General features: G+C 51.6%; 1 protein-coding gene across 3 annotated transcripts in view; it reads right to left on the bottom strand.

The window, feature by feature from the left end:
• The window catches only part of LOC144785991 (uncharacterized), a 324,665-nt gene that overhangs the window by 278,339 nt on the left and 33,556 nt on the right, over positions 1-12,770 (bottom strand). For all 3 annotated transcript variants that reach the window (XM_078664896.1, XM_078664895.1, XM_078664897.1), the window contains one exon: positions 1,741-1,867. In XM_078664896.1, the coding sequence (XP_078521022.1) occupies positions 1,741-1,867 (127 nt within the window). The remainder of the gene's footprint in view (positions 1-1,740; positions 1,868-12,770) is intronic.

Below are 12,770 nucleotides of genomic sequence, written 5' to 3' on the forward strand. Positions count from 1 at the left end.
GGGCCGCAGTCGTTGAAATAATCTGCCCAGCGAATCTGTCGTATCTAACCCACGACGTATGGAAAATTTTGCTGCAGCCCTCCCATCCTTGATAGCTTGGGGAAAGCACAGCCCGGGCCTCCTCCAGGACTTGTGGCAGCACTTGTGCAACTGTCTCCCAAAAGGAATGAAAGAAATGGCCCAATAAGCATGCAGTATTCACTGACCACAATGTAAGGCTGGAGGAAGAAAACATCTTCTTCCCAAGTGAATCCAGCCTCCTGGATTCCCTATCAGGAGGGGCGGAATGCGCCATGGGACATAGAGGTCTGCACCACCAAACTCTCTGGGGTGGGGTGTTGGCTGAGGAACTTTGGGTCACCCGGAGCTGGGCGACAGTGGCCTGCAATCGTCCTATTCACAGGAGGCCCTGTGCTAGGTTTGGACCATGTTCCTAGAAGGACATCCGTAAGTACCTCATTAAAGGGTAACAGGGGTTCGGCAGTGGAAGCCCCAGGTTGAAGCACCTCTGTCAGGAGATTAGTCCTGACTTGCACTGAGGGCAGCTCTAGTCGGAGGACCTCAGCTACCCTCTTTACCACCGTGGCATAGGACGCTCCCTGCTCTGTAGCCACCGTAGGTGGGGACAGCAGGCCAGTATCTAGGGAAATATCCAGACTACTGGCCTCCCCAAGTTCCTCATACCAGTACAAATTCTCCTCAGAGACATCCTTGTTCTCAAGGGGTCTCCAGACCCCTTCCATTCCTCTCCTGACCCTAGCTCATCTTCAAAGTGCTCAGGCAACATAGAACCTCTAGGTTCTGTAGACGTCGGAATCGGTGTCGATCTACGCCATCTGTGTCATCAGGGATGAGGATGGGGCTTGCGCCACCGACATGCATCGGCAACGTTGCAGGCACTGACTTTGGGTTCGACGCAGGGAAAGGTCGCGTTGGCACGACCAGCATCAAACCGGATCCGGGATCGGATCCCAGAGTCCCCACCATTGTTGTGGCCAGAGCCGACAGAGTCGAACCCAAGGGGTGCCCTTCGGACCCCGCGGGCCCAAAGGCTCCCCGGCAGGGTCGTTCCACTCAAATACAGGCGCATGGCCGAGTAAAATTCTTTAATTTGAGCGAGAGTCGCTCCGGTTCCCGGAAAGGAGGGGGAGGGGGGTAAAGTTGACTCTGGATCCGCGGAACTGGGCCTAGAGCGTCGGTGCTCCTTACCTCTCACGACGACAGATGGAAGTTGAGGTGAAGACGAAGTCCGCTTGGACTTCTTCTTCTTGTGCCTCTTTTCAGACTGTCCCAAGGACCTTGAATGGGAGGAAAAGGACTATGTGCTCCGGGAGCGCTCCCGCGACCTCCTCTTCTTTGAATGGGATTGTGACCTCCTTGGGGGTCTCGCTTGATGGTGTTAACTGCCGGGCCGCGAGTAACTTAATCGCTCGCACACTCAAGGTCTTTGGAGTCATTGCCCGACAGTCCAAACATGACTTCGGGTTGTAGTTGCGCTCGAGACACCAAATATGTGGTGGGGATCGGTAACCGACATCATGCGGGAACAAGACCTGCATGGTTTGAAACCGGTCTTCCCTGATTGACATTCCACACACACAGAGTCAGAATCCAAAAATGTCACAAAAGTCAAGAAAAAGCATGTCAAAAAGCGGCAGGGGGGTAATCTACAGTTAGGTCAATGAACAAATAAAAACACAAATTTTGACATACTATATCAACAATAGCATGACTGCTTACACAAATAGATGTGCCGTACAGTCGTAGCGCGCATGTGGCATCACATTCCCACTCCTAGTGAAAGTAATGGCTAGTTCTTCATCCAACACCACTTCTTCAGAACGCTTCTCCTCCAGCATAGATTTTTCTGTGGAAAAAGAAAAAAACAAAGCCTGTATTAGTAATAGTGCCAGGACATTTTGGTTTCTAGCTTTTTTTTATTGGCAGCCATCGGCAACCCCAGTACACGGCCTATCCCTGCTGATGAGGGGTAATACCCCGAAACACGTGTCCAGGGATGGCGAAGACAGCGAAGATAGCAGAAGATCGAAAGATGATGCATCGCGAACACTTTACTACATTTACCAGAGTCCTTAGGGGCGACACCGCCGGTGTGTGAGTAGTGTGCGACCCCACCCCCATTTGTAACTTTAAAGCTCCCTTGAGCAGCGGGCTGACGAGCCTGGGTTCCCGCACCTACGTGCCAGAGTGGTACTATACCTGGCAGATATTGGCAGCCATCGGCAACCCCAGTACACGGCCTATCCCTGCTGATGAGGGGTAATACCCCGAAACACGTGTCCAGGGATGGCGAAGATAGCAGAAGATCGAAAGATGATGCATCGCGAACACTTTACTACATTTACCAGAGTCCTTAGGGGCGACACCGCCGGTGTGTGAGTAGTGTGCGACCCCACCCCCATTTGTAACTTTAAAGCTCCCTTGAGCAGCGGGCTGACGAGCCTGGGTTCCCGCACCTACGTGCCTGAGTGGTACTATACCTGGCAGATATTGGCAGCCATCGGCAACCCCAGTACACGGCCTATCCCTGCTGATGAGGGGTAATATCCCGAAACACGTGTCCAGGGATGGCGAAGACAGCGAAGATAGCAGAAGATCGAAAGATGATGCATCGCGAACACTTTACTACATTTACCAGAGTCCTTAGGGGCGACACCGCCGGTGTGTGAGTAGTGTGCGACCCCACCCCCATTTGTAGCTTTTTTAAAGCACCAATAAAACTCTATTGACATAGATAAGAGCATCCTGTGTTTTCATCCTAATATATCTTTTGAAAAACTAAAATAAACATTTACATTAATCTTTGGAGTGTTTTCCCAAGCTATTCCTAGTTTTCTCACTCACATTTGAGCATTTTATGTAAAGGCCGTTTGTGGCGCTTGCAGGATTTAGGAAAAGGAGCTCAGTGGAAACTGAGCAGAATATTGAAATAAGCTATTGTGAGTGCCGTTAATATTTGCCGATTGTCAATGGGAATACAATCCCTTCAAAACGAAGAATGTGAACCAGTCCTGTGACGTAAAGCTGCCAAAGGAAAGATGCAGGTCATCCCCCAGAAAAGCCACAAGTCACTGAGGAGGGCACTAGGCTGCGCATCCACAAGGCTGCAACATTGCGAAGCAAAAGTTCCCAATCTTTCAAGCATAGCCTCACTTCTTTCTGAGAAGAGTCAAGGGACTTGGAGAGAGGGGTGTCCATTCCTGCTAAGCAGATTATCAATGATGTGTGATTGCAGATGCAAACGACTGATCAGATATAGGCACCAAAGTTTGAGTGGTATCTGATCTGCTAAGAGGAAGCTGTCCATGGACAGCAGCTCTTCTTTGGGAACGGTGTTCCCCAGACTTAGTGGAAGTAGATAGTAGCAAGCTCCACATAATGTCCTGATAAATGGGAAACATTTTCCTTTTAAAGGAGATCCTGTGTTGGGGGCACAGATTGCTCTAAAAAAAAATGTGGGTAACCAAAAAGTTATGGATACGTGAATTATTCTCACTCGCTGGCAATTCCTCTGGACAGCAAACCAGTCCATCATTTTTTGGACCACCATGCTCTCTCTGACAAGAACCAGATGTAGGCAAATCATCCCAAGTCCTTCTCCAACAGAGAAATCAATTTCAAACAGGCAGGCCAAATCTGCTCTGAATAGTAACACAAAAACTGAGGATGCTTCAATCCTGTTTGGGGCTCGGCAGTAGGTGCAGCTTGAGTTCTATGGTACAGTGAGCCAAGGACCGGAGCCAGGGTATACCCGTCCCCCTTAGAGCGTTGCCCTGGGAAAAATGAAAAAAGTGATTCATAGAATACTTGAATTAATCTCAGCCACTGCAACCAAGCTACACTCAATTGATGAAGCCCAATATCCCCAAATCAGTCTAGTGTTGCTGGCCGTTGGGCCTGGGCCTGGGGGGTACGGCTGAACTGGTTCTACTGAAACAGGACCAAGGCCGATTTGCATATCAGTGCCAGGATACCCTCACGGTTGATTACCCATGCTTTATAAGTTGTGTTTGATTGACTGACTTGGCTATTTCGTTTCGGGGATGAAAGTGGGGCAAAAAAAAACAACGGACTGGAGTGCTTATCTGCGTTATTGCTAGTAGCAGTAATTAATACAAGCATTCCATCTATTACTTTTTTATTAACCTCATTTAAAAAAAATCCTGTAAGGGAATGCAAATGTAGGGATAGGTAGGAGGTCTGCTTCCCCTTGCAGCCCACACTGCTGTGTTGAACCAATGCAAAGGGGGGGGGGGGGGGGGGAGGGGAAAGAATTCAACCAACTTAACCCCTTGCCTGCGGTCGGAATTCCGCTCCTGTGCGGCACATTCCGATCACGGGCGTGGTCATGACAGCCCCCTGCCGTAATCGGCACACTAGCACTGTGTGCCATGACAGCCGGGGGCCGTCATCAGCATGGAAGGGGTTCATATTCATTAGGCAGGTTCTTTTGTGACTTTCTCCAAATGAGCATATTGAAATACAACCTATTATTACATAGGTCCTATCACCAAATATCAATCAGGGTGCATCACATTTGTGAGCTATTTAGACCATTTGTGACTTGCTGATGTGTACTTCAGGCCAACAGGTCAAGAGAAGGAGTACAGCTTTTGCTGCAGGAAGGATTTGGTAAAGGAAGAGACAGTGACATGAGCATTTTAAAACACTGCCTCACTAGTTGCAACATGGGAGAGTAATAAGCATCTGTTAAGGATCTGGGAAACTTGAATACCTGTATCAGGCACTGTCCAACATGGCAGAGAGAAAGGAAGCGAAAAACTATTACAGGCACAAAAAGACGAAGGGAAAATATGGTGAAGGAAAGATTATTCACGGTCAGGCGGGATATGTAGTGCAAGGAGGAGAGTGGAATTCCACCATTGTATACCCCTTCTATGCAAGCTCAATATGCGTCACGGTCAGATGCGATTACATGGATGCACAAACAAAAAAAACAAGCATTTGGCATAGCCAATAGGTCTGGCCTTTGGGACCATGTAAGTAAAAAAAATAAAATGGTTCGTATTTAGTATGCGGTAAACGTACAGTCTTACACCTCTCAGTTGTTTTTTTTTTTTTTACTTACAAGGTCCCAAAGGCGAGACCTATTGGCTCTGCCAATGCTTGTTTTTCAGACTGCAGTGACAGCAGGCACATCGATGTGTGTGTGCTCACACTGCTCTCTTCTCACTAGTGGAGAAGTTAGGGTATAACGTCAAGCCAGGTGAGCGTTGGAGGGGAAGGGAAATCCTTTAACCCCTTCAACGCTCGGGGGCGCTAGGTGGCGCGGGATCAAGATGGCCGCACTGGTGTGAGGCTCCTGCTCGACCGAGCAATTTCTCCTATCCTGAAGTGATCCTGACCGGGCAAATAGACCCAAACGTCGACTACCTGCCTCCGCACTGCCGAGCTGATCACGACGGTGTCAGTCTTTCCCGGAGAACCCCATCTAACGCGGAGCTAGCGGCCGCGGAAGTCTGAGCGGACCACATCACTGCTCTGACAGCCCTCGCCCATCGGCTCGCCCTGTTGGGAAAGGCCGGTGCTCAGAGGCCTTTTCCGACACTGCCGGGGGAGCCCAGATCACCGGGGAGATCCGACTTCGGACAGCCTGTGACTGCTCTGCGTGCCCGGAGAAGGCTCCAGGCTATTACCATCAGGTGAGCGCTGCCTGCGGATTGCCGCCACGTCCCCGTCCTGGTCCCTCCAGCGCAGGGACGCCACATTGTCGCGCCGGCGGACCTGGTGATCTGCCCGCCAACCGCCATCTTGGGGTGATTGCTTAAAGGCCGAACAAGCCGCTCTGCGGTGGGGCGGCGTGTGTAGACGCCTCCGCCGTTAACCCACGCACTGCACGGACAAGCACAGCGAGGAGCAGCGGCACCTCCCTCCCCGCGGGGGCGCTCCCACCGCCACCTTGGCCGCCGGGGCGGCAGTGTACCTGGTGCCTGCCCCCTCAACCTCCGTGGACCTCCCTTTGCCTGCTTCAGCCTGTCACCCGCGCCATCACCTCCACAGCGGAGCTCCATAGATGCACCGTCCACCAGCGGTGGGTACTGGCTGTCACGGTCCCCACCCCCCCTCCCCCGGCGGTGCACTGGCCTGAAGTCCTCCTCCCTTCCCACAGGGGGCGCCACATTGTTCTCCTGACTTCTCCCGCCTGCTGCCCTGGGGCCACTCGATCGTTACGGCGCTGCCCATGAACTGCGCTACATGAAACCGCCTGGCAACGTGTGGCGCTACAGTGGCCCTATTATCAGAGCCTGCACAGCGATCTGCCCTTCCCTTGCCTGGAGCCTCAGCGGTTAGGCCTCTGCGACTGCGGCTGCTTCCGATCCCAGACTGCCTCCGGTGAAGATTCCTGGGGCGACCCTTTCCCCTTTTCTCCACACCGACACTACAACGAGCTGGCGCCCATTTCTCCACCTACATCGCTGACGCCCAGACGCAATATGGGTCGCACCGATGCCCGGCAATCCAAGACACCATTCGAATCCAAAAAACCCACTGGGGCACCGCGGGAATCGGAAGGTAGTCCTGCGACCTCGGCCCTTCAGGAGGAGGATTGGAAGACTCTACTACTGGGCATGAAACACAGTCTCTCCACGATTGACGCCAAAATAGACACCATGAATATGCGCATGGACAGCGTAGTGGCCAAGCTGGGACAGCACGACACTCGCATCAAGGAGACTGAAGATAGGATATCTATTTTGGAGGACGGAGCCACTTCCTCCCATAAGCAGGTCACCCAGATGGACAGGCTGCTCAAACTCATCGCCGACAAGAACGAGGACTTGGAAGCGAGGTCCCGCCGCAACAATGTCCGAATTTTGGGCCTTGCGGAGACTACCAACACTGGCAAAATGGAGACATTTGTGGAGAATCTCCTCATAGAACTCTTTGGGGAAGAATCCTTTTCTCCGCACTTCATCGTTGAAAGGGCCCATAGATCACTGGCAGCGCGCCCGCCCAATGGGGCTCCACCGCGCCCTATTATCGTGCGCTTTCTGAATTATAGAGACCGTGATGCAGTGCTGAAGCGCTCGAGGGAACTAGGTACTGTGAACTACTGCAACACGTCTCTCTCCTTCTTTCCAGACTTTACTGCCTCCGTCCAGGAAGCCAGACGCAAATTTTCAGGGGTTAAAAAGAAACTTCAGGCACTGGAGCTCCCATATGCCATGTTATACCCAGCCAAATTGAAGGTGACATGCCAAGGTAGACAACATTTCTTCCAAAACCCACAGCAAGTGGAGGACTTTCTCAAACGTGGCAGGAGGGATCGGAGCGGTGACGACCCTAAAGACCCTAATGACTGCCGCTCCAGATCTCACTCACCACTTTCGTAGCAAGACTGAATGGGAGCAGTGAGACACTGACCCTTGTCGACTTACGCGCTCTGCCACCGGCTGCACAACACCTGGCTCCTTACATACAGCAGTTACGGTATTCTACCTGCACTAAACTTACCGGTCCATTGACATACTAAATTCTCGGTCACCCACCTCCGTCCCACGATGGGCGCCGGGTGATTGCCCGGTGTCTGTGGGTGCAAGTAAGGAGGTGGTTGGCGGGTCTGGTGCCCCCTAGTTCTGTGTTCCCCAATGGGTGAGCCCCTGCACACCCCCTCCCACCTGCGGGTAGGGGCTAATGTCAAAGTATTTCTAGTTTTTGGTTTACTTTGGGTTTGGGTAGTAGGGTGGGTGATGTATTCCCGGCAAGTTGGGGTTGCCGGTGTGGGTGGGAAGAAACTCAATACATGTACCACTGTCCTTAGTGTACTCACTGTGTGGTTATTGGGAGGGTTCTGTAGGGGGGGGGGGTCTGGGAGGGAAGGTTCATTGCCAGACCACCAACTGTGCTAAGGTACTTATTTACAGTATAACATGTCATAGAATCGGTTATGTTTTTGAATGGGTGACGTAGAACACCAACAACCATCACAACAGTTAAGGCTGGTGTCGTGGAATATTCGCGGATTGAATAACCCTAGGAAGAAGAGGCAAATTTTGGGATATTTAGACAGGCAGGGGGTGTCGGTCGCAATGCTTCAGGAAACTCATTTATTGCCAGATAGCTCTCCCCTATTTGCGTCCAGGTGGGCCTCCTGTAAAGTTTTCTCTTCCAACTCTAACTATGCCAGGGGGGTCACGATCCTGGTTCGGCGAGGGCTGAAGTTCACACCCGCCGGGACGGAGGCGGATTCAAGTGGCAGATACTGCATGATCTGGGGGCAATTATATTCACATACCGTCCTGTTTGCATGCTATTATGGCCCCAACACCGATGACACCACCCCTCTGCTCACAATGTGGGGCAAGATTCAAACACTGGGAATAGGCCACGTCATTTTGGGTGGCGACTTTAATACTGCAATTGCTCCGTCCCACGATAGATCCCACCCCCAGGCGGCGCACTTCTCCCATACCCAACGCACACTGGCCTCTATCACTGCTGAACACCATTATGTAGATGCCTGGCGACACTTGCACCCTTCCCTCAAGCAGGGTACTCATTACTCTGCTGTACACTCCACTTGGGCCCGGCTGGACTATATATTCCTCTCGGCTGGTCTTACTCCCTGGCTAACCAGCGCCCTACACCTTGTCAGGACTTTCTCTGATCACTCCCCGGTCCTAATATCACTGCGTATACCCATTGAAATCTCCCCTTACCTGAGCTGGCGCCTCAATCCTGCCCACCTCACAGACTCTGCTTTCCGAGCTGAACTGGAACAAGACATTCAGGACTTCTTTGAGCGTAATATGGGGTCGGTTTCAGCTCTCACTACGGTCTGGGAGACCTTTAAGGTTACGGTGCGAGGTTGGTGCATCGCGAAGGGAGGTGGCGTCCTTAAATCACTGCGAGGTGAATTGTGTAAACTTGAGTCCGTAATTCGAGACCTAGAGCGGAATAGAACCCGCGACTCCCGAGATAATGCTACTGATGCCCTGCTTAGGGAAAAACTAACCGAATATACGGAGACGGCAGATAAGGAGTGCAAGTTCCTCGGCAAACAGCATACTGCTCGCATCTACGGCGAGGGAGATAGGCCTGGCAAGGCGCTCGCCTCGGCTGTCAAACCCCCTAGGTACAACAACTTTGTTACCACCCTACTAGATGAACATCAAACCCCACAAAGAGACCTCACAGAACAACTCCGCATTCTCACACTTCACTATTCCACTCTCTACACGACCCATAGATCGACACCTATAGACCTGCACCACTACCTAGATGACACCGCCGTCGCATGGCTAGGCCCCACCCAGCAAAAATTTCTACACCACACTCTTGAGCTAGATGAAATCAAAGACGCTATCATGTCCATGAAATCAGGCAAAGCACCCGGTTCTGACGGGTTACCAATCGACTTTTACAAAGCCTACATTCATATACTTGCCCCAATCTTACAACAGGTTTATTATGCTGCCCTCGAAGACGGTACCCTGCCGTCCTCTATGCGTGAAGCCCTTATAGCCTCTCTCTTGAAGCCTGGCAAGCCGCCTGATAGCTGTGACTCTTACAGGCCTCTCTCGCTGCTCAATACTGATGTAAAAGTATTCGCGAAGGTGCTTGCAACGCGCCTCAACCTGCTGATGGAGCGCCTGGTCTTACCTGACCAAGCAGGATTTGTCCCAAACAGGGCGACCTCCCATAACATGCGCACCCTTCAAGCTGTCCTGCAGGACATTAATCCTCGTTGCGAAGCAGCTGCTGTGTTCCTCGACGCTACCAAAGCGTTCGATTCCCTTGAATGGGATTACCTCCTGTCTCTTCTTGAACGGATGGGGATCCCGTACAGCTTTTTAGATTGGATCAAACTGCTATATACTAACCCCTGTGCCTCAGTCCTACTGAATGGCGCCAGGTCGGCCCCCTTCGTCATTCACAGAGGCGTTAAACAGGCCTGCCCCCTTTCCCCTGTCCTCTTTGCGCTCGCCATTGAACTGCTAGCGGCTAAACTTCGGCAACATCATAACCACCGTTCCCGGATATACCCCGAGCGCCAGCTACTAGTGGCACTGTATGCGGATGATATAACTCTGTACATACACAAACCACGCGAGAACCTAAATCCTGTCCTGAGCGAAATTACTAAATTTGGTGCCATATCGGGCATACAGATCAACTGGTCGAAGTCTGCTCTCTTCCCCTTGACGGACAAAACTGAGAAGTTCCCCCTTGACTACCCCCTGGTGTGGGAATCGGAGGAGCTCAAATACCTAGGCGTCATCATCTCCCGAAACCGAGAGGAACTCATCAGGGCTAACTACGGTACAGTCCTGGATAAATTGACTGATACTATCACTAAGTGGATACATCTCCCACTTTCCATGGCGGGGCGTATCTCCCTCATCAAGATGGTTATCCTTCCCAAATTTCTTTATCTTTTCATCAACATTCCGTACAGTCCGGGATCACATTTTTTTCCGGTCCCTTAACTCCCAATTATCGCGCCTCATATGGGGCGGTAAGCAGTCCAGGATTAGCTTACAGACACTCATGCTACCATATCACCAAGGCGGATTCGATGTTCCAAACTTTCAACGCTACTACGATTGTGCCCAAGGCCACTTCGCCGCCTACTGGCTTCACCCTCCCCCCTTCATGGCCCACTTGGCGGTGGATGACGGTTATATGAGGCCTGAGTAACCATCGGGGTACTTATACACCACGCCCCGGGTCACTGACCGTGACCCGACCACTGACCGTGACCCGACCACTGGTGACTGCACGGTTCTAGCTTGGCAGCGATTAGCAAAACGCATGGGAATAGAGTTCCTTTACTCTCCAGCACACGACCCGCGGTTGCGCGTGGCTTGTGAAGAGATCGGACGTAAATTACTAGTGAAATTGGCAGTCCACACGTGGGGTGCCCTGTACCTCCAGGGACAATTCCGAACAGCGGCACAGTTTTTTGGAGAGCATACCCCCTCTGTGATGGACACCTTCCTTTATGTACGACTCCGTCAAAATGTCAGGGCGGTTACTCCTTACTTCCCTGACGAGCCGGATACCCTGGCCCCCCTCCATACGCTCCTACAGGCAGACTCTCCGAAGCACGTGGTGTCTATGCTATACCGACATGCACAGCCAGCTCCATCCCCCCCCCCACTCAGATCTCGCAGAGACTGGGATGCTGATCTGGACGCCCGATGTCAGACGAACACTGTGAGGAAAGCTGCTCCCACACTAATGCTGTCACCGGTAATGCCCGTCTCAGGCTGCTGCATTTCAAATTCTTGCATCGAATCTACTTCACTCCCTCTAAATTGTTCTGACTCGGACTGCGCGATGATGATCGCTGCCTTCGATGCAGAGGCGAAGGGGCGGACTTCTTTCACCTAGCGTGGACTTGCCCCGCAGTGGCGGAATACTGGCGTGAAGTTTTCGAAGCGCTGTTCGACATGGTCGGGGTAGATATAGTTCCCTGTCCCAAGATAGCTCTGCTGGGTCACTCAGCCCCAGCGCTGAAATCACATAGGAAATTTTTCGCACTGGGACTCTTGTTGGCCAAACGCCATGTGGCGTGTAAATGGGGCAGGGGCCGCGCGCCTAAGTTCAAAATATGGCTCAATACAATGATCACATGGCAAGAACACCTTCACAATTATGCCGACCTCCTGCCGCACATGTCCCGCCCCAAGGATCTCTGGGGACCCCTTGTGGCCTATCTTCTTCGTGAGCAAGGTGACAGCTCTTAGGATTCATGAGGCGCGCCCGCGCACAGGGCTCTGTACCACATGCCCTGTTAGATTACGACACCTGGCCCCGAGCTGCCTTGCGACACGTTCCCCTTGCACGACTCCATACTCACCTCACCGACATGTTGCACAAATCACCACTGTTATGACCTTAGCACTGTTTCCCCCTCATGAGCTGGATTTGCAGAGTTCCCTTAAACCCCCCCCCCCTCCTCTCCCTCTTTGTCCCTCCCCTCCCATGTCAGCCTGATGCACAACACAGGTGTGGAGCAACGCTAACCCTGGCGATGGCGGCACCATCTTCTCCTTAATGCAATTGCATAGCTCCCCACCTCACGGTCCCCTTGTCCACACATGATGTATGGTGGTATGTCATGGGGGAGTTTAGTTTCGTTTGATGTTTATGTTGGGTGTTTTACAAAAAATTATAAAAGAAACCTCAAAGCACGTTGCCCGAATATACGGCACTTCCAGGGTCTTCTTCTACTGTGCATGTCATCAAATTCTGCCAGTTTATATCGCGGCCGGCCCGGAAGGGTTGTAGGCGACATGCTGTGTCTAACTTCTGTAGTATTGTATTCCTGATGCTGAAAATATCCTGAACCGATTCCATAGTTGCTGCTGGCCTGGTGTCACAGTTTGTAGGCGTGAAGCTGTGTATTGCTTTATCCTTGTTGCCAATAAAGGTTTCACACAAAAAAAAAAAAAACCTTCAACGCTCATGACGAGCTCAGCCGAGCTCAGCTCGTCATGAGGTACATCTCTCGTACGCTCATGACGAGCTGAGCTGGTCATGTAACGCGGGTTTAAAAAAAAAAAAAAAAAAAAAAAACAACTCAGCGCACCGCGGTAAATCCTACCGCGGCTAAGGTGTTAAAGAGAGTTATTTTTTCTCTGGATTTTCCTTCTCTTTTTGAAACTCAAGAGCAGCAACACTGTCATGGTTTCACCAGGGCTCTTAGTGGAAGCTTTTTCAATATTATATGCAACAAGCCATAGTTGATGCAACTAACAACCATTGACAAAGCCAATAGT

This window comes from Lissotriton helveticus, chromosome 10 (genome assembly GCF_964261635.1).
Source record: "Lissotriton helveticus chromosome 10, aLisHel1.1, whole genome shotgun sequence".
Classification (NCBI taxonomy): Eukaryota; Metazoa; Chordata; class Amphibia; order Caudata; family Salamandridae; genus Lissotriton; species Lissotriton helveticus.